The sequence below is a fragment of the Emydura macquarii genome, unplaced genomic scaffold (genome assembly GCF_026122565.2).
Source record: "Emydura macquarii macquarii isolate MOO-44397 ecotype Brisbane River unplaced genomic scaffold, CSIRO-AGI_Emac_v2 contig_2897, whole genome shotgun sequence".
Classification (NCBI taxonomy): domain Eukaryota; kingdom Metazoa; phylum Chordata; order Testudines; family Chelidae; genus Emydura; species Emydura macquarii.
Window position 1 is genome coordinate 47,100,456 of NW_027133034.1, and position 20,380 is coordinate 47,120,835.

A 20,380-nucleotide genomic window follows, 5' to 3' on the forward strand; every position below is an offset into this window, starting at 1 on the left:
GTGTTCTTGTAAGATAATTACCTATTGATCCACCCTCCTTAGTTTCATGTACTCAACTTTTAGGCTTGCTTTTTTGTGCAAAAAGCACATATATATTCAACAGCTATAACTTTCACTATAGGTTCCTAGCTTTTAAAAATGTAGTTATATTAAATTATATTCATTTTATTGTCTAAATTATATAATTAAGGTTGAGATGGGTCGGTTGCTGATAATGTTTTCTGCAAATAGCCTCCATATGCATCAAAATCTGTTGGACATTTGAGTTTGCAACAAAACATATAAGAGGTTCTGATTATTTAATACTGGAAATATTTTAATCCATTTTTAAAACTCAAGGATGACTGGTTTTAAACAGTATGCATGTAGACCTCAATAGGGACTAGTAATTTGTCTTGTTAGTAGAATTTTGGTTTAAAAAAACTATATGGGTTTATTATTTTTAAGAAAGATGTACCAAGGGACATTTAAGGTACTAGCCAAAAATAAGCTTCAGGTGGACTTCAATATTTTCTGATTAAACATGGTAATAGATATGGGGTTCTCCTAAGTTTCTGGACCTGTTATCCCTGGGAATAAACAGATCCCTAACCATTAGGAATTTAACTTTACCAGTCAGGGGAAGGAGAGCAGTTAATTCTTTCAGAAGATTGTGAAGTTCTAGAGGATTTCTGCTAACTCCTGATTGGCCTGGGAAAGCTTGTATTCTTTGGTATTTTTCACCTTCCCCTGAATCATGGGGGGTGGGTCACTTGCTGGGATCATCTGTGTATATATTACTTAATCAATTCCCTGTTACTTCAGGGGCCTCAGGCATTGTTGCATCTTGGTCCCTCCTGTTCTCTGCCTGTGGGGCACAATAGTTTAGTCTCCTGAAAGCTATAATATTTTGGTCTCGTTCTGGTTGTTCGGTTTAGTGTGTGGGTGACTGAGTGATGTCAGTAGCATTGATGTACAGGTCAGACTAGATAAGATAAGGTCTTTTCTGGCCCTAAACTCTATGACTTGGTTCCTGGAGATTCAGTAGCTTGCCTTTTTCTTCATATATCATTTCCTGACTCCAGAGCCCAGTTCACCAAGGGAATCCTGGTTTGATCACTTTTGTGAATCTCGTTCTTAGAGGGTACACATGAAGGAATTGACTTTTATTGCAACTGGTGACTTACGTACTGGTGCACTTGCCTGATGTTTACGTATTAAGGGCTCTTCAGTGCCTGATACAAGAACAGAAAACTTAAATCTTTTTATTGACATATTTTTCATAACATCCTTTGGTTTGAATGACAGGCATGATAAAAGCCCAAGTTTTCATTGCCTCAAGCTCCAAGTAGCAGCTCTTTGGCCCTAAATAGGCAAGCTAGAGCATAGATTTTCTTCTGAAAGTGATGAGAGAGGTTTTTTTGGTAAAATGGCTCACATGCTTCCTCTGAACTGCAAAGAATAAATTTAGAGGGATTTTTCACTCTTCAGAAGACTTCTCAGTGGCCTTTTTCCAATCACTTGTGGGAGTTGTCAAACACAGATCTATACCTGTTTTTTTCCATCAGGACAAAATAGTCATGGTTAAGTCAGTATCCTCTTTCTTTTCCAAAGTGAAATCATCTTTTCAGTTAGATCAGATATTCCTCCAAGGTGCAACAGAGCAAGTGCCATCACACACTCTGCATACAGAGGGCTTTATATGTATATTTAAAGAGGATTCAGGAAATTAAAAACAGATGACCTATTCATTTTTTTAGGAACGGCACCATATGAATTCTTAACAGCCTTCTAAGTCTTGATTGTTTTAGGTTAAAGACTGTATTAAGAAAGCTGTCATATAATTTGGAGAGGATAACATTATTCCATGGTATCTAATCTAAATGAATGGGTATTACTTATCTGTAAAAAAAAAAAAAAAAATGTATTTGGAATAAAGTATTCCATTACAGGCTTTCAATATAATGCATCTGCAGCCTTCAGCCAGTGGGTCAGACATGATGCAGTCTTACAATCCTTTTGTTTTATATATCTGTTTTTCATAAGTTATTGTTGAAGTTTCCATTGTCTAGGCTGGCATATTGAAAGATAGTGAATTCTTCATCTTTCCAAGTCCATCTTTGCTGGGCTATATATCCCAGTATGTTTTTGATGTAGTGGTCAAATTGTTTTTTACTGAAAATTTTCTTATGTAGTTCTTTGGAGACCAAATGAGAAATAAAATATTTTAATTTTAACTGAACAAGTTTAGCCAGTTGCCTCCTTTGAGTTTAGTGGAGTAACATTACAAGAGACTTGTGGTTTCATGATCTCCACTTTCTGATAATAAACAGTTTAATAAATTCTGAGCTAGTTTAAGGAGACTAATGTCTGTGTCCTAGTCCTGACCCCGACCCCGACTTGTACAGTGAAAGTGGGCCAGGTACAACCACTTTTTATATTAATTTCTTCATCTTTAAAAGGGAAGAAGAATGCCAAGAGCCTTTTGAAGAATAGTGCTGTATAAATTATTACTATTAATTATAATTTTATGTTCCATTACTGTTCCCTGCCCTTTCTTGAAAGGAGGGGAATCTGTGTCCCAACAATGTGACATTTTTCTTCGTTCAACATGGACAAAAAGAGAGATTCCATATAGTCTTTCAGCCTCAGTGAGAAAGTTGTCTGAGTCTTTAAGCATGGGGGCATGATAACGTGTGATTAGGCACTCAAGTAGTATTATGTTGGGAACCACTTAAGAATCTAGATGAGGCAGTTATATGTTCCATAATGCTTTCTATTGGATCATGAGGTCAGGCCTTGGGTACATTTTCCTTTGTTCATTTGGTAAAACACCCACAAAAATCCTTTACTTACACTTTTGGAAACATTTTCTTATAAAATGTAATAGAATATAGTTACAACTGCATTAATTTTAAAAAATTGTCCTTAGTTTGACCACACAGCCCTGTTTTCACTTTAGTTGTAATATTTCTTGTATAGCTTTCGTTATATGTCCATTCATTTTCAGAGATGACGTGCATTGGCTATAAAATAAAATATATATATATTTAAATTTTATTTAATACATTTAGTGAGAGAATAATTGCTTAAGGCCACTTGACCCAGGCATGGTAAATACTGTATTCTAAATACATTTTTTTACAGATAAGTAATTCCGTTCACCTTTACACTTCAGTTGATCAGTTCTAAAAATAAACTTTCAATAATTGGTTATTCTAAAACTAGATGTTCTAAAACTGAAAGTGATTCTTTCACTGTCTGTTTGCAAATTTGGAAACAGATTTATCTTCCATTTTTCATCAGACAGGAAGTTAAAATGGAATGTTGCTGTTAAAAATTATACTGTAGCTGACAAATTTATTTTGCATTTGTTTTCTCAGTTTGAAACCTTTAATGTTTTGTTGTTAATAAACATGAAATAGCATCAGATGATACCAAGCAAAAGATTGCTTATGTGTTTGTGTACACACAAAATTGACCTTTTTGATCCAGCTTAACATCTAAGCACTAAGAACAGTCATTTGTTTTGACAGCAGAATTAATTGAGGCTAAAACAGTCAAAATTCCACTTGTATCAAGCTGTTCATTAGGAATTGCTCTCTGGCTTTAGTGCTGTCAAAAAAATAACTTGTCCTGCTATGATTAAATTGCAGAATGGTAGTTGGTCCACTGCATTCAAGAGAGAGGTTGAATAAACTTTCTACTGTGAAAACAATTCAAAAGTGACACGCTGCAAGGGGGGTCAGAATGAGCATTGATATCCTGCTGAGCTGTCAACTGGCGCTGAGCCAGGCACGCAAAGCTTTGCCATTTGAAGCAGCATGAGAGGCATATGCAGTTTTAAAAAATTGTCCTCCTTTCATGCATGATTTCATGTCAAAGGAAAAAAAACGTTTGTTTTCATCAAAAACAAGAATATTGTCTTATCGCATTGGTAACTACAAGTAACTTTGCAATTTTTTCTTTGCAATTGTATAAGTTTTAGGTTGATACAAATTTTAAAATGCTTATGCATATAAACTGGTTGTGAAGAAAAGCTAATTTTTTTCAATGAAGTGAAATGCAGTTCATAAAAGAATAGTTTTAAATAGAAAAAATAATTTGACTATTGTTTTGATTAATTTTTCAGTTTGTCAGGATTTCCCAGTCTGTAGTACACTTACAAGATATCTCAAAGGCTATTTTTGAATGTGCAATATAATGATATATATTTCTTTGCTAGCAATATTTAATAATTTTTTTAATTATTATTGCTTCTTTTATTTGTTAAAGAATTACCGTGTGTGTGTGTGTGAATTTTTTTGACGTTTAAGTGAAATTTGAAGTTTAAATAAATTTGAAGTTAAGTGATTATATCCCACTAACCTATAGCTGAGGTCATAGCCAAAATTGTTGTTCTAGATTCTCTCCCCGCTCTCCTCCCCTAAGCACACACAATTGACTTGTTGTAGCACCCTTCTCTGGCTGACAAGAGATATAAGTGTCTTCAAGCCATTAGTGCCACCTCATAGATTAATTAGGTAGAACGTTTAAGATTGTTGTCATTTAAAAACACTTGTGTCTGTTCATCTTCAGAGATGGAGTGCATCTTCTTTAAGATATTTCCAGTATCCACTAGACAAGGGACAAAGAATCTAAAAGACACTCCCCAAACAGAATGGTCTGTATTACTGTATTTAGTAATGCTATTTTATTGGCGTTGTTTATATCCTTTTCCATTCAGGAATCAAAAAGTAAATTATACATACATCATAGTGTGGCGACAGTATAATATCTAGTGACCGGCACTCGCCCCCGCTCGCCCCCTCCCGCTCGGCAATTACAGTAGACCTGAGACCTGACCTTATTGGGACCTTTACTGACACACCTAAGATAGCACGTCTGAAATGGCAAACAATGGGACGTTGCAAAAAGCCCAGGGGCAGCCATCGGCTGTTACAAATACTACACACCTCTCATGAACAGGGGCAGCCATCGGCTGTTACAAATATTGCACACCCCTCATGTACCAAGCATAGCCCGAGTGCATAATAACTGCTGCATTTCGGCGGGCCTGGCAGAAGAGCTGTCGGCCCGCCAGACTGATCCCCTGGAGCTGCTACCTCTTCCCGCCCCTGAGTCCTCTGCTGGGCGAGAGTCGAGTCGAGTGTAACCGGTCCGAGTTTTGAACCTGAGCTTTTCTCGTGTCCCCCATTGGTCAGGCGTCATGACCCTGTTCCTCGTGGTGGTAAGATTTTAAATAGTATTCTTGTTATAGTTTTCAGGTATTAGTAACATTAATTTGATTATACTTTTGAAACTCATATAATCGTTATCTAGTGTACTCTGTGTCTTGTTCTCCTTCTAATCTGCTTAAATTCCCCTGTTAAGGAAAGTAGATAGTTCTGTTATATGTATTGTTCCTTTTTCCCTCGTAAAACCCCACATCCCCTTTGCCCCAAATAAACTTGTAAATAGTTAAGAAACTGTTTTCTCAGCGTGGTGCTTGGTAATCAGGGGATTCCTTTACCTGTCTGCAACACATAGCAGTTACAGATTTATATACCATTATTGTTGGACAGAACAGAGCTGCCCTGGCAGTTTTAGAGTGATCTTAATATCGCGATATCTTTGGCCAGCCTTTTCTGTCCTTTTGAAGTTTCACAAAAAACTCCATGCATTCACACATCTTTTCTAGCTTGAGGGCAGACAGTAGATATTGTGATATTCTGGGAGTGATGTCATGAGTTGAAGACACTTACTGTGGTTTATTAATTTATGCCAGTACCATTTATTACAGGTAGTATTTGGTTAATTTTCCTACTCCTTTGAGTCACCCTACTGACTTCCCCTTTTCCATTATATTAAATTCAAACTTCTTGTCCTCACCTTTTAGGCCCTTTACAGCTCAGCCACTCCCTGCTTATTTGCTCTGGCGTAACTGATCTATTGCTCCTGTCTTTTGCATGCTACCAATGCCTCTAGCCTTATCCACCAATTAGCCTGTTTCTCCATCTGTATCTGCCTCCCATGCTGTCCTCTATCTAGAGTGCTTCTGGAATGTATACCTACAAGCTTTCATTAGCCTTTCTTCAAAAATGGTTTCTGTTAAAGTGTAGATGAGATAATTTACACCCAATTTTAGAACTTACGTATTTTGAAGCCCTCTCCTTGTCATAGGCTATGCATCCAAACTCCCACTGACATCAAAGTAATTAGGATGCATATCCTGTGGCAGGGTTGGCCACTGATCATTACATTTCTCATCCTTCCGCTTTAAAGGTTAGAGAGAGTGGTGAGCCTTCAGTTCAGCTTCTTGTAAATGTGATGATTTTTCCTGCATGTGTGTTTTGAATCATTTTCATTAAATTATATATGGACTTCCAATACGGACTTTCTTTTTTTTGAATAACTCATAATTTTCTCAAGTGTCTTACTTTTGGCCTGAAACTTTCTAGACTTGGCCTCAAATAATTTAATTTGAAGTGAAATCATTTGTCATTTTTGAATTAAAAGCAAATCATTCTGCTATTTTAAAAATCCCCCGCCCCCTTTTTTTCCTTTTTTTAAAAAGCCTGACTGAATTTCTCTATCCATGTTACTCTGTTTTCCTCCTTATCTTAGTTTTCTGTAGTGTCCATCATGGTAATATCTAAGTCTTTCTCAGTTAGAAAGGACCTATGCAGTAGTCTTCAATAGACTTTTTATAAAGTTGAAATGATATATGTGGGTAGCTGTGACTAAATGCAGACCTCTGGGATACAGCCTGGGAGCTGTGGAACTGCTAGGTACCCTTATCAACTATTTACCTTGGGGTGAGCTCTCCACTTTACTCTGGCTAGTGACACACAGACATTCTCTTTAGACCTGATTATCACCCAACCCGACAGCAACTGGCACCCACACCCAACTGAGTTACCAAGAATGCTCTCCCTGCTTAAGTACACAAGAATGCACCCTGAGAAAATATCGTCCTGTGCTGGGCAAAGATTTATCCAGTATAAGCTGATTAAATCTACTTCCCCATTTATGTGGGGAAGTTATGCAACTGCTTTTGTTACTGAGCAGAGTTTGCCTAAACACTTCACTCAAAAACACACTGGTTAAGATAAAATATTAAACAAGTTTATTAATTACATGAAAGTAAATTTTAAGTGATTATAAATGGCAAGTGTAAAGAGATTAAAAGAAGTTACCAAAGAAATAAATGTAAGATCGCAGTGTAAGCTCTATACACTAACAGGATTTGAATCTAAAAATTATCTCACTTTGAGGGATAGTACATGCAGACTACCAACCCTCAATTCACAGGCAGTGTGTGTGCTTCCCCCTCAGCCCCCGGGACTCTGCTTCCCCAGTCCAAAGTTCTTTGTCTTCCAGATGCTCTTTCAGGTGTTGAGTTGGGGGGAGAGAAATGCCAAGTGTTGTCCTTCTTCCCCTTTTATAGCTATGCCCAGCTTACTAGAACAGTTCAGGCATGTGACATGGTGGCTGTTTCCCATTGGTCAAGCAACCCCATTGACAATGTGCATCCTACAGTGAAGCCTTCACTATAAACAATCTCTGGTAGTGGAATCCTCCCTTGATGGGCCACTAGCACGTCTGGTTACTTCATTGTTGTACTTGAAAAGCTGGTTTAGGGTGGTTCTCACTTCACAATATGTTCTAGTAGCATTTACAACAATATTTTATAACTTCACATACTATGGTAGCACATACAATCCAACAGGATATTAATGTTTAGCAGATCAAGACTTTTAAAATAATATCAAACGACATACTTTTTACAGAACCTATTGTATTATATGACATTGGTAAATATGGGGTTTGGGGGCTGTTGTTGTCAGACACAGGGTGTCACAGTAGCACTCAATGAGTAATGAACTCCTGACTTGTGTTTAAAAAAAAAGACATAAGCAATTTCCAATATACTTTAGCCCATGTGTGATAAATGATTTCTGTTTAGTTTAAACAGCATTATAGGCTATATCATTATGTAGTGTTTATTAATTAGGTGAGTGTGCACTTAAAATACTATTACATTCCAGATTTATCCCAGTATATAATTTTTTTTACTTTGAGCAATTGCAGAAATTTAGCACAGTGGGTGGTAGACATTCATATCTTTGCATTTTTTAAAAAATGAAACAGAATAATACAATGTTAATATACATTTTAAAAAATTCAAGAAATGTAAGTAACTGTTTCCTAATGAAGTAACTCACCTATATTGAATATAAAAAATATATAAATGTTTAACAGCCTAATAAATAATTTCAAATACTACATACAATATGTGCAATGTGGGTGAATTTAAATTTCATCTAGTAATGTAGCTTTTGCATTTTGTGACTGTTGTTTAAATTCATAAGCATAATGTATTTATGTATATTTGTCATATAATAATAGAATGTTTGCAGCTCTAACTTACAATTCTATAGTTAACAAGGGTTCAATTCAACCTTTTTTCCCTTTCTGGTAAAACTATTAAGAGTAGGCTGAAACTGTCCATGCTTGACCTGACTGAGTAATAATTCAGGAAATTGGGAAAGTGAACTAAATTTCACTACTGTTATAGTTATCAGAATAAGCCAAAAATAAATGCAAGTTACAGATTTTGTGTGTGTGTGTGGAAATCACTCTCAAACAACTTCATTTTAGAACCTGGAACTGGCCGAACCATAAGCCCATAAAGGAATAATCACATATCTATTTAGGAAAAGAGTGTATTTATAATTGATCGAGAGATATTACTATTTATTTGTACTGCAGTAGCACCTAGAGATTTAAATTAGAGATTGTGTGCCCCATTGTGGCACTGACTCTGAAGACTTCGGCTAGTCAGTCTGCTTCAGGAGATGGCTTAGCCCTCTCAGCGCCAATATTACATCCTGTATCTAAAAACAATCATTTTTTCTCCTTTGGATGTTGCAGTGAATAATTTATCTTCACTTTTAAATCTTTGGCTCCCATGGTCATTGGCATTAGCCTGTGCACCATTGGGTTCTATAGGAAAGGGAGTTTGTGCAGCTAGGATCTCAGTTCACCTTCTAAACATACGGTTGTGTATACTGAGACTTCTTCAGCCCTCTGTGATGACCCTATGTGGGCTTCTTCGTTTGTCCTGTATTCAGTCCTTGGCTATTGTGGCGTTGTTGATAAGGACTTCTGTCTGCTTCATGATGATTAGGTGAACTCATCTACATCAACATCTCCATACAGCCTGTACAAAAACAGGTGAAACAATATGAACTCAAGTGGCAGTAATATGCAGATGACTCACAGCTCTTCCTAACCTATGCAAGATAGGACAAAATCATTGCCATCAGGCTGGCCACATGCTTAGATGAGATCAGCTCACAAATGAAGACTGTCTGGTTGAAGCAGAACCTAAAAAAGAGGGAGGTTATGCTGGTTGGCAGAGGAAAGCACTTTGAGGTTTTTGTAGTCACAGTGCAGACTCCATTGGCTGAATATGCACAAACACAAATGGTCAGTCCAATACATAGTTTAGGAGTGCTTCTGGTTTCCCCATTGATGCTAAGCTGTCATATAGCAGTGTCCATGCATAACACCACCTACTGTCTATAGTTGCCTAGGAGAAAGCGTTCTGTTTTGCTGGATGTTGATATGGTCTCAGTTATACATCCTTTTGTTACCCTCCGGCTGTGCTATAGCAGTGGTATATATTTTTGCATCTAGCTGCGCACTGTATACACTTTGATACAGTCCAGTACAATAAGTAGTTCTCAAGATTGCCAAATCGGGAATAGAATAGGTGTTTGTCTACTGAAATACCAGATTATTAGACTGTGAAATAATCTTCAAAGGCAGGTGGTGGCAAGTGGAATGGACAAAATATAGAAACCTTGATGGGTTGTTAATGAATTCTTAGTGTTGAAGTGTGACATCTTCTCTAACTACAGTATAATTTTCTATATTATACTGTTTTAAAAAAAACAAACAAACTTGCAGTGTACAAGTCTTACTCCAGGAGGAATTGTGCACCAACATTTTTTAAAAATCTATGCACAATGCAGTATTTTAAAATTCTGCATATTTTATTAGTCAAAATAACACAATATATTCATGCCAGTTTCAATTATTTTGATAACTTATTTCAAAATATCTGTCAGCAGGTATGTCTCCAACAATACAGACAACAAACAGAGATTGGGCCAATTATAATAGGCACTGCACAAACACATAGAAGGGACAGTTTCTGCCCCCAGAGAATTTAGGATATGTCTACACTGTAATGTAAGCTCAGGGTTAATGGGACTTGAGTCAGCCTACCCATGTTAGGAGCCTTGGGCTTGAGCATCTACCTTGTATTTTAATCCTATATTAAGACTTTTCTAACCTGTGCTTAAACCAAGGGCTCTGGCATCCACACTGCAGTGCGCAGAACCGAGTCAAAGTAACAATATCCCAGAGTCCTTATCGTGCACCTGTGCCTCCCCTGAAATGTGGCCGATCTAGCCCAGGATTGTGGTGCACTGTGGGAAAATTTCACTACCCACTCTGCACGTGACCAGGAAGCAGCTCTCTTTGTAAAAGTCTTGCTCAGGTAGCTCTCCATTGCAAACCCAGAAGGCTGTCTGATATGTTCTGAACATGTCTGAAATGTTATGAACCTGAAAGGCCTTGTACTTGCAGATCAGTGGTCAGAAGGGAATGGCTTAACATGAGCTGCTGCCATTTGTAAAGAGGAGGAGTAGGTGGCTTCCGTTTTCAATAGAATGGATTGCAGATTGTTAGGATAGAGAGGACTAAGGAAGTTGTCCTATGGAATTGAGGGATACTCCAGCTGACTCCTGGGACCTGAGTCATGCAGGGTTGCGTCTACACTGCAAAACAATAGGGCTCGGACCCTGGGTACTGGCTTAACTACAGCTCAGACACTTCTGCCCTGCAGTGTCCTTGAACCCTGGGTCTGAGGCTGGGTTAGTGCAAGGGCCGGCGGGGGGAGAGCTCAAGCACTGTCTTATGTTGCAGTGCAGACATATCTTCAGTGTCTAAAGGGTAGTGTCCAGGATGGTGAATGCCACTGTTAAAAGGATACTGACCACTTGAAATCTGTTCTGTTTCAAACAATGAGTTACAAGTAATTTAAGTACTGCCCCTGTCCTGATGCCTTCTGGTATTTTTATCATGTTTACAATCTTTTCCCTATTTTTAAAAATGTTTTTCTCTCTGCTCTTGCAGTATAAAATACCCAGCGAACAAAACTATTTGCTGTCAAAATAATTGATCATTCAGGGGAAACAGGAGAACTAACTACAAACAAGGGGCTGTAAAATGCACAAAATAAACTGGAAAAAATAGAGAAGAATGAACTTGAATAAAACAGATTTGTATGACTCTGTAGTTATGTGTTTTCCATTTTTATTTTTATTTTCTCTTGAAAAGGTATTAAATTCAAGACTTAATATTAATACAATATTATGGTTGCATATTTGACTATATAGTCAACGAAAGGTAAAAGGTTAGGTGTCCTAAAATGGTGTTAACTTAGCTACTTTGAATGTAACACATTAAATTGTACTTGCAATATTCTTATTGGTAGTCACACACATTCTATATGGATCCTGATCATGTAATATTGTTGCCCTGATATTTCAATATTCAAATTTGAAAACTGAACATCAGATGAATTATGTAATTATATATTTATCATTATATTTGTAAGACTCTGCAGCTTGACTGACCACAGTGCAGTTGGCATGTCTGAGATGTAATCTGAGTTTTAGGTTCTAGACTATCCAGAGTGAGGTAGTATTATTACCTCACCAACCTTGTCTCTCTAATACCCTGGGACCAACATAACTCCAACAACACTGCATACTAAACTATCCAGTCTGTTCAGAAAAAAAAAATGCCACTTATCAAAAACAGCTCAGAAAATGTATTTTAAAATTAAAACCAATAGCTAAGTTGGATTAATATTAATTTTCAATATTCTTCCTTTAAGGTCTTATTGAATTTGAAGAATGCAACACAGCTAGTGCAATTGAAGGTGAGTTCATGCTCTGTATGTGTGTGTGTGTATACTATTAAATAATTTGAAAGGCTAATAAGTAATTGATATTTTTGAGTAATGCATTATTTGTTTTAAACTGGTATTCAAGAAAACATGCAGTACCATTATAAAGACTTAATGTACAATTTCCAAAGGAGCAAAATGTTTCTCATAAACAGCAGTACTTTCTTCCATAACCATTTGATTGTGAGCCATTTGGCCCTCTGTTTCTAGAATATTGGACCTCATGCACTAATGATTAACACTTGTAAGTTATCCAAAGTAAGCTGCCAAAAGGACTTTCATAATATTCTGACAGTTTATCGGGGAAGCACCATTCTGAGAAGTATAGTCTCACACCACAATCATAATGGTTTTTAGCTTGATAATGGATAAGAAAGAGTGTGCTTTCTGAAATGGACAAGATGAAAGATGAATATCAGATCATATACTGAAGAATTATTATTGTTCCAGAGGGGAAGGATTCCATCAGTCTGCCTCCTTTTTGTTTTATAAACAGCTGAGTTGTAGCTTTTTGATTTAGAGGACTCCAGTTATCTCAGCCAGAAAATTTCCAAGACTGGGGAGATCCCTCCTCTCTATCCATGCCACCTAATGTGCTGCTTGTAAGGGGAATGTTGTTATTTTGTATTGTTCTCAAACTGGCAGAACAGTTGTTGACTTATTGTTCCAGATATCCAGATTATATAACTGCCTTGCTTAAACATACCTTGCTTTAACTAAGAGGATATTTGGGAAGATTGGAATCAAAGGCATAGTTTTGCATCTTACCCAGCTGTTTGTGGAGGCATATAGTCAGTCCCATATTTTCAGACCTGTGGAAGAGGCAGTCAGATTTACTTCAGCATAAATTCAAGAGAGGAGTAGACATGGCAATGAGTCTTATATGGTGTCTGATTTGACATACAGTCATTATAAAATAAAACTTTTAGTAATTATACTTGTATCATGTACAATTCAAGTCAGTTTTACTATGCGGAATGTATTGATTGTTATGATACAAAGGACTTTAACCTTTGGAATAGTTTTTATTCTACTTTTATTCTTCTTTTTGTTGTAAATATGCTAGAAATCTTTTGACTCCACTAATTTAGTTCCAGGTTTACCGTGGAAGTTAGACTAGTTTTCCTCCTTGACTAGTTATTGCAGCATTTCAAAGGTTTAGGGTTTTGGCAATTGCATAGACTGGATGGTCTGCAGGATTGCCCATTTTATGCTGTGATCTTTTATTAGTACAATATATAAGACTCAGTGGCATGTTGTCTTATTTTACAAAGTTCTTTTGTTTTTTTGATAGAGGAATCTTCCTGACATTTACTGCTGTATTGTCAGTTTTTACCCATATACTCTGAGATGTCCGCCATCTTGCATTGGTATAAATAATGTAAGATTATGGATTCTATGAGCAGTATCCATCAAATCAATTGCAAGTCTTATATCCCCTCTGCCCCAAATTAGTGGGGGGAGGGACTCAAAAACAAATCTGAGCCATTTTAAAAAAAAAAACCCACATAATGAAAATAAATAATTGAAGATGAATATAAAAGTTATACGGAGAATTGTGTTCATAAATGTATTATCTATATTGTTAAATATAAATTCATCTTGGTGGTCTTCTAATGGTAAACATTTGTTTGTTAGGGATAAAACCAAGGAAGAGAAAGGCTTTTGGTTTGTCAGGAATAATTAAGAAAGAAAAAGATGCAGAATCTGTGTAAGTATATTTCAAACTTGGAACATGCAATTCTAAGTGAAAATAGAACAGCATAATTGTAGAGATAAATATTTAGCTAATGCTTGTGACAAGAAATAATTTTGCAAGAGAGGTTTAAAGGCAAATCATTAACTTGAAAAGGATTTTTTCCCCTGAAAAATATATTCCTCTTTTAGATGCAAGTAACACACCTAAGATTACTATAACTGAAAGAAGTTGTGGGGGAAAAGTTATTTTTTGTTTTGTTTACTTTGTGCATTTGACAGTACTTTGTGTGTTTCATTGTTTGCTCTGCATAGGAAGTTAGGCCTCAGTCTACAAATCCTTAAGCACATGAGTAAATTTACTTGCTTGAGTAGATCCACTGAAGTCAATGGTTCTGCACACATGAGTAAAGTTGTGTGTGCGCCTAAGTATTTGCAGGATCAGGACCTTAGTTTCTCTCTTGATGAAAGACTCTTTTAAACAATAGAAGAGCAGAATAAGTGTTAAATGCTTTTTTCAAGGAATTGTTTTTTCAATATGAGGAATTAAAGGATGCTCTCTCAGAAAGTGCATTTAAAAAAAATCAAGTTAATGATATCCTTTTAAATATTAGATAATTATGGCTCATACCTTTCCAAGTGTTTGTCCTGTGACGTTTACTAGAAGCATAGCAAAAATGAAATTTTATTTTGAAATGAGACTTCAGGATTTCTCTTTAGAAAACATTTGAATTTTAAAACATTTGTTGTGTGTTTATAAGCAAAAAAAACCCAAAATACCCAAACCTTTTTAGAGAAAAAATCTGTAGAGTTGTTTAAAAATTTTTGACAGGCTAAGCCGATGAAAACTTTATGTACAACCAAATGTAATATGTAAAATTGCTGCCAGTGTATATTGTTCAAGTATTTGTGGCTTTCTTTCATCTACTTTCTTGTAAAGTAGCCATTTTGATTTCATTTAGCTTTCTTGTGTGAATGTAGTTGCTAAAGTGTAATTATCCTTGAATTTTTTGCCAACAGAATTATATTTTGACCTTCACTAGAGTTCATTACTCAGCTTAATCTCATATTCCCTATTACTGAATTGTTAAATTAGCTTGTTCTCAAACCAGGATTCTTATTCCCTTGAGAAGCTTCATTCCTTGGATACAACAAGGGTAATTAAGTTTTATCTGGCAAGAATGAAAATTTTCAGGAACACTTAGGGCTCTTCATTTTTTTTTATTTTTTTTTGCATGGGCTGACTAGAGGCCAGAAAGCTCCAAATCAACTGTGGCCAGGTGATTGTATCTGCCTTCTGTACAAAGTCATATTTCCCCTGGATTTGTAACTGAAGGATAGTCATTTCTTGGACAGTGAAGTCTGGCATATTGACTTCTGAATGGTGTTAAGCCACTATATGTATGTTCGCATGATTATCCATTGGATCTGGGTACACTGGGAACCACTGTCTTCAGGCAAAAGACATTTCATTCAGCATCAGAAGGAAACTGGCCTTTTGAAGCAGCTTAGCATCTTTTTAGGAACAGTTCTGTTTTGCGCAATACAGAACAGATGACATGACCAAAAAAAACCCCCAAAACAAAACTCAGTACAGTCAATCTAAAATTTGGAAGCTTTGGGCAAAAAATGTTAAAAATTGTGACCAGCTTTATTATTCAACCATAACCCTGTTTATTGTAATCTAAGAACTTGTCCACATGGTGCATTAGTCCTCCGTAGAGGGGTGTAAATTCTAGTGCACACTAACTGTCCTGTGTGCACTCTGGTGGTGCACACCAAAAGTTCCCTAGTGTACATTAATGTAGTCCTGTTTCAAATAGGATTACATTAACTAGAGAACTTTTGGTGTGCACCAGTAGGGTCCACATGGGCATGTTTGTGCACGACATACTAATGCACCATGTAGACAAGCCCTAACTTGTCCTCATCTTGATTCTCTTTTTCCTTGCCTCTTGTGCACTGAAAGATCTGAGAGTGTTCCTGGATTATCAGGTTTCAGGAGGTTTTTGAATCTGAAGTTTCTTTCTTTAGAATAGAGGTCTGTAGCCTTGTTTATTGCTAGTGACTCTTTCAAAATTCTTTGCATCCTTGCTTTCTAGAGATTGTGCTAGAGCTGGATTCTTTTTGTAGAATGGGGAAGTGGTTTGCTAAACCAAAATGAAGGTGAGCAGTCTTCCTGTCTGAGTCTTCCAAAAGCCCCTAAACAGGTTCCTGAACGTGACATTTCTTTCCAGCCTCACCAGAGTCAACTGCTGGAAATTTCAATCTGCCTCTCCACTTAAGAAGCCTGTGTAAAGACTGTAGACTGAACTTGGAGTATTCAGTCCTTTCAAACCCTTTATTTCCTGCTCTCCAATTAGAATTGAAATCTTTGGCTTCCTTGAGGACTGGGATTACATAATTTTAAAGTATTGAGTATGATCTGAAATAGATTTTACGGTCAGAAGGGAGCATTATTGTCATCTAGTTTGACCTCCAACATAATACAGGCCATAGGGTTTTTTTTTCCACTGGTGATTCTAGCATCAAAGCCATAACTTTTAGTTGAGCTAGATTGTATCTTTTAGCAAGACATCCAGTTTTGATGTAGACTTCAAGTGATGAAGAATTCACTCCATATCCGGTAGACAAATTGTATTTCTAAATTAATTAATCCAGTGGTTATTTCCTATCATTCTTTTTACATTTTTTTACAGTATCTTATTCCTCATCTGGATTTGTCTAGCGTCATCTTCTAGTCACTGGATATTGTTTTGTCTTTGTCCCTTTGTCTGCTAGATTAAAGAGCTCTATACTATCAGAAATCTCCTTCCCATGGAACAATTTATTCACAGTGATCGAGTTACCTCTAACTTCTATGTTAAGCTAAATATATTTGAACTTCTTTAGCCTTTCATTGTAAGGCAGCTTTTTCCAGACCTCATATCATTCTTGTGGGACTTTCCTGAACCCTTTCCAATTTGTCAATGTCCTTTTTGTAGCATGGATGCCAGAACTGAAAAATAGTATTCCAGTAATTGTCTCACTCACTAATCTCATATGTCACAGAAATAACACCTCCCTAATTCTACCCTCTATTTTCCTACGTATACATCCAAGGATTGCATTTCCTTTTTCAGCCACCACATTATTCTTTAGTTGATTATCCAGCATGACCCCTAACACTTTTTCTGAGTTGCCTATTTCCAAAATACACTCTTACATTCTACAAGTGTGACCTCCCATCTTTGGTTCCTAGTTATGTGACCTTATATTTAGCTTTATTATAACACATGTTCACGTGAGCCCAGCTTACCATGGATTCCAGATCATTCTCATGAACTGGCTTGTCCTTATCATTATTTATCACTCTACCAATTTTTGTGTCATCTGCAAATTTTACCAGTAATGATTTTGTTTTCTTTCTAGCTCATTGATGAAGATATTGAATAGTGGGCCAAGAGTATGTCCCTGTGAGACCTCACAGAGCTGCCCTGACAGGATGATGATTCTCCATTTACACTTTCTTTTTTGAGATCTGTCAGTCAGTCAGTTTTTAATCCACTTAATATGTGCTGCATTGATTTTGTAGCCTGCTATGGATCTTCGTTCTAGTTTGTTTCCAGTAATCTCTTTCTAATCCTTCTTGTTTATAGATCACTCTTGTTAGACTTTGGTTTGTATAGTTTAGGTGATTTTTTTAATACCAAAATTTATAAAACCTATTTCTCATGTCTTGAGGCACATGGGAGAAATCAGATGATTCTTTTCTTTGAGCCATCACTTTCAGTTTCTATTTTTTTTAAATAGCTTTGCCTGTTGCTATCATCTTAGTTAGGCCAGCAAGAAGGTAAAATGTAAGTGAATTAAAAATTGGTCACAGACCCTGTATTCTTGTGTTCTTTTTTAGCAAAACATCTCATTCTAAGTCCCTTCCTAAGGTGATATTGAAATTCCATATTAATAGTTCAATTTCTTTGCACATTTTCTTTTGCCATTCATGAAGACATTATCTATAGGTTGTATGTCTGAATTAACTGTTTGGCATATCAAAGATACATCTGTTATCAATTTTATTATTCTTTCTATTTGTCGTAAATACAGCCATCTTTAAGAAATAATTAACAAAATATTGTTCATTTACAGTGACATTTGCTATTTGATTTATCATGATGCAGGTTACAGAAGGCCTGTGTACTAATTCCATATTGAGGCATTTAGTTAAGAGTAACTGCTTCTACAGCTTGCACATCAGTTGTCTCTGAGATATTGAACTATGACTCCAAAGCCCACACAATTCTTGGACATGATCTAAGAAAGTCAAATTATGGGAGAGGAAACTCTAAACTCCATTAGCCTAGTCATAATTGTTTCTAGAACAGGTTGTTGTCCAAATGAGTAAATTTTTTACACAGACCGTTTCATTAGTATTGTTGACAGGGTTTTACTGCATGTGCACATCATCTCCATAGACCTGATTCTCTCAAACTACATAAATCTACACAAAATTATTAAACATTTGCCTTAAACCCAAACAATGTGGGAATTCACAGATACAACTTAAAATCTAGATTGGCATTCCTGCCTTTACTCATTCCATTATGTTGTTTTCTTTTTTGCACCACGGTGTGAGTTAAGGCTGGATTGTCAGCTTTGATTTTCAGCATTTATGTGAATTTCCTTGCTTTGGTGAACTCAGCTTAAACCTTCAGTTATTTTAATATTATTTTCTTGTTACTGAATAAAGAGAATTCACTTCATTAATATTAATGTCAGTCAAATAAGAAAATGTTAACGTTTTTTTGGGAGTTACGTATAAAGGGATGGGTTGTAAGCAAATTAAAAACTACTGAAGTAAATTCCAAAATTGTATAAATAAAATACTTCTCTATGTATTCATTTTTTATAGCTATACATTTTTTTCTTTATGTTTCTACAGGGAATGTCCAGATGCAGACTCAGTTGTAAGTAGACTTATTTCCAACACAAGTGTGTAATCCAACTTGTCAGGAGACTTGTCTTCTGGTCTGACAAAACAAAGTACTGTTCTGTTCTAATGTCTTAATTGGAGTGTGTCTACAGTAGTTATTTTTGCTCAAGATGGAAGAGTTTGCTGACAGAATTGTTTAAATTTGTTATACATTTATATTTCATAGACACTTTAAATTTTAAACAAGACACTTTAATCATTTTTAATTTATTTTGGAAGTTTAATAGGTACTTAATGGAGTAAACACTTGTAAATACTCTTGCAAGATCCTAACCCTGTATTGTCATCTGCCCATACCAACTGCTGTGCCCTTTCAGAGCCATGTTGACTTCAGTGGGTTCCATTTGGCTTGAACAATTTACTCACATGGGTGACAGTATAGGTTCAGGGACATAATGTCTGAAATTTATATTAAATTTGTTCACTTGTTGGCATACTAGACACAGCTTTATTTTTATGCAACTGTTTCACTCCTCTCAGCTCCATTATAGTGTATTTTATAGTTTTACTTCTCAATTTTGAAGAGGTAGCAGTTCCAAATGAAACAGTGGATTCAGTACTTTTCCGTTTTATAAAACAGAAGAGTTTAAGGATCCAAATTAATCTGTTTTTTGTTTGTTATTATCTGTGCACTTGACTGTTTTAATGATACAATTAACATTTTAGAGGGGAAAATTTTGATTACCAAAAAATAATCTAGTACCGCATTTCTGCTAAATAAGAAAAAGTACATTGTACCAAATAAAGCAAATAATATAAAGGTACCTAATTTATGAACACTCTGTTGGGTGTTTGTATTATTCATTTAATTGAAACACAGCTCTTATCCTTTACAAAGGCATCTTGTTTAAATTGCTGAAATAATTTGGACAAAGCAAATGTTCTTTTTTGGGTGACTTTATGGTGAAAGAACAAGAATTAACCCTAAAATTATCAAGTCCTTAATGGAAATAATGGCTTTTGACAGCTTTAGGGTTAAATCAGTGGAGTGAAACATAACTGGGTTTGACTTAGTGTTTACTTTCTGATTTGCTTGTTTTGGTGCTCATGGTTTAAAAAATTAATGAAACAAATTCAATTATAAATGTGCCTAACATTGCTTTCAGATACACTAGGAATCATATGATCCTCTAACTGTATTTATTCTGTATAGCATTAATTTGCAGACTGTGAATATTTCATATTTTCATAATTCTTAACCACAAAATTTGTACTACCATGCGTTTGTTTCCCTGTCTGCATCATTCCCAGTCTTTCATGAATGCACTTGAAACAGGATTTATAACTTCCACCTATTGTCTCTTTTTAGTTTCAAGCTATTCATACTGCTCCCTTTGGTGAAATCTTGTAATGAAACACATTATCACTTTCATGTAAAATGATGCAGAATACTATAGCTGAGATTCACTTACTCCTCAGAGCACACTTGCATTAAGGCCTGGAAGCTTGTTTCTTGAAGGTCTGATTTCAGGTGCTGTTCTTACTTTTCTTCTGTTTGTGTCATTGTTCATATTTGATAGCTATAATTGTTGTAATCTATTTTGATAATCTCTGAGATATGCATTGTATATCAACTTCATTTATAGCGCATTTCACAAGACAAGTGCAATTTAACCTGAAAGAAATGTATTATTACAAAGTGAAATTACATTGGACCGCAATCATCATTTAATTTTTGCACTTTAGCAGTTTTGAAACTTATAGCT

At 35.9% G+C, this 20,380-nt stretch overlaps 1 protein-coding gene across 1 annotated transcript in view; it reads left to right on the top strand.

The window, feature by feature from the left end:
- The window catches only part of FCHO2 (FCH and mu domain containing endocytic adaptor 2), a 217,271-nt gene that overhangs the window by 101,045 nt on the left and 95,846 nt on the right, over positions 1-20,380 (top strand). Inside the window, exons 9-11 of the mRNA XM_067568645.1 lie at positions 11,936-11,980; positions 13,646-13,718; positions 18,624-18,648. Of these exons, the coding sequence (XP_067424746.1) occupies positions 11,936-11,980; positions 13,646-13,718; positions 18,624-18,648 (143 nt within the window). The remainder of the gene's footprint in view (positions 1-11,935; positions 11,981-13,645; positions 13,719-18,623; positions 18,649-20,380) is intronic.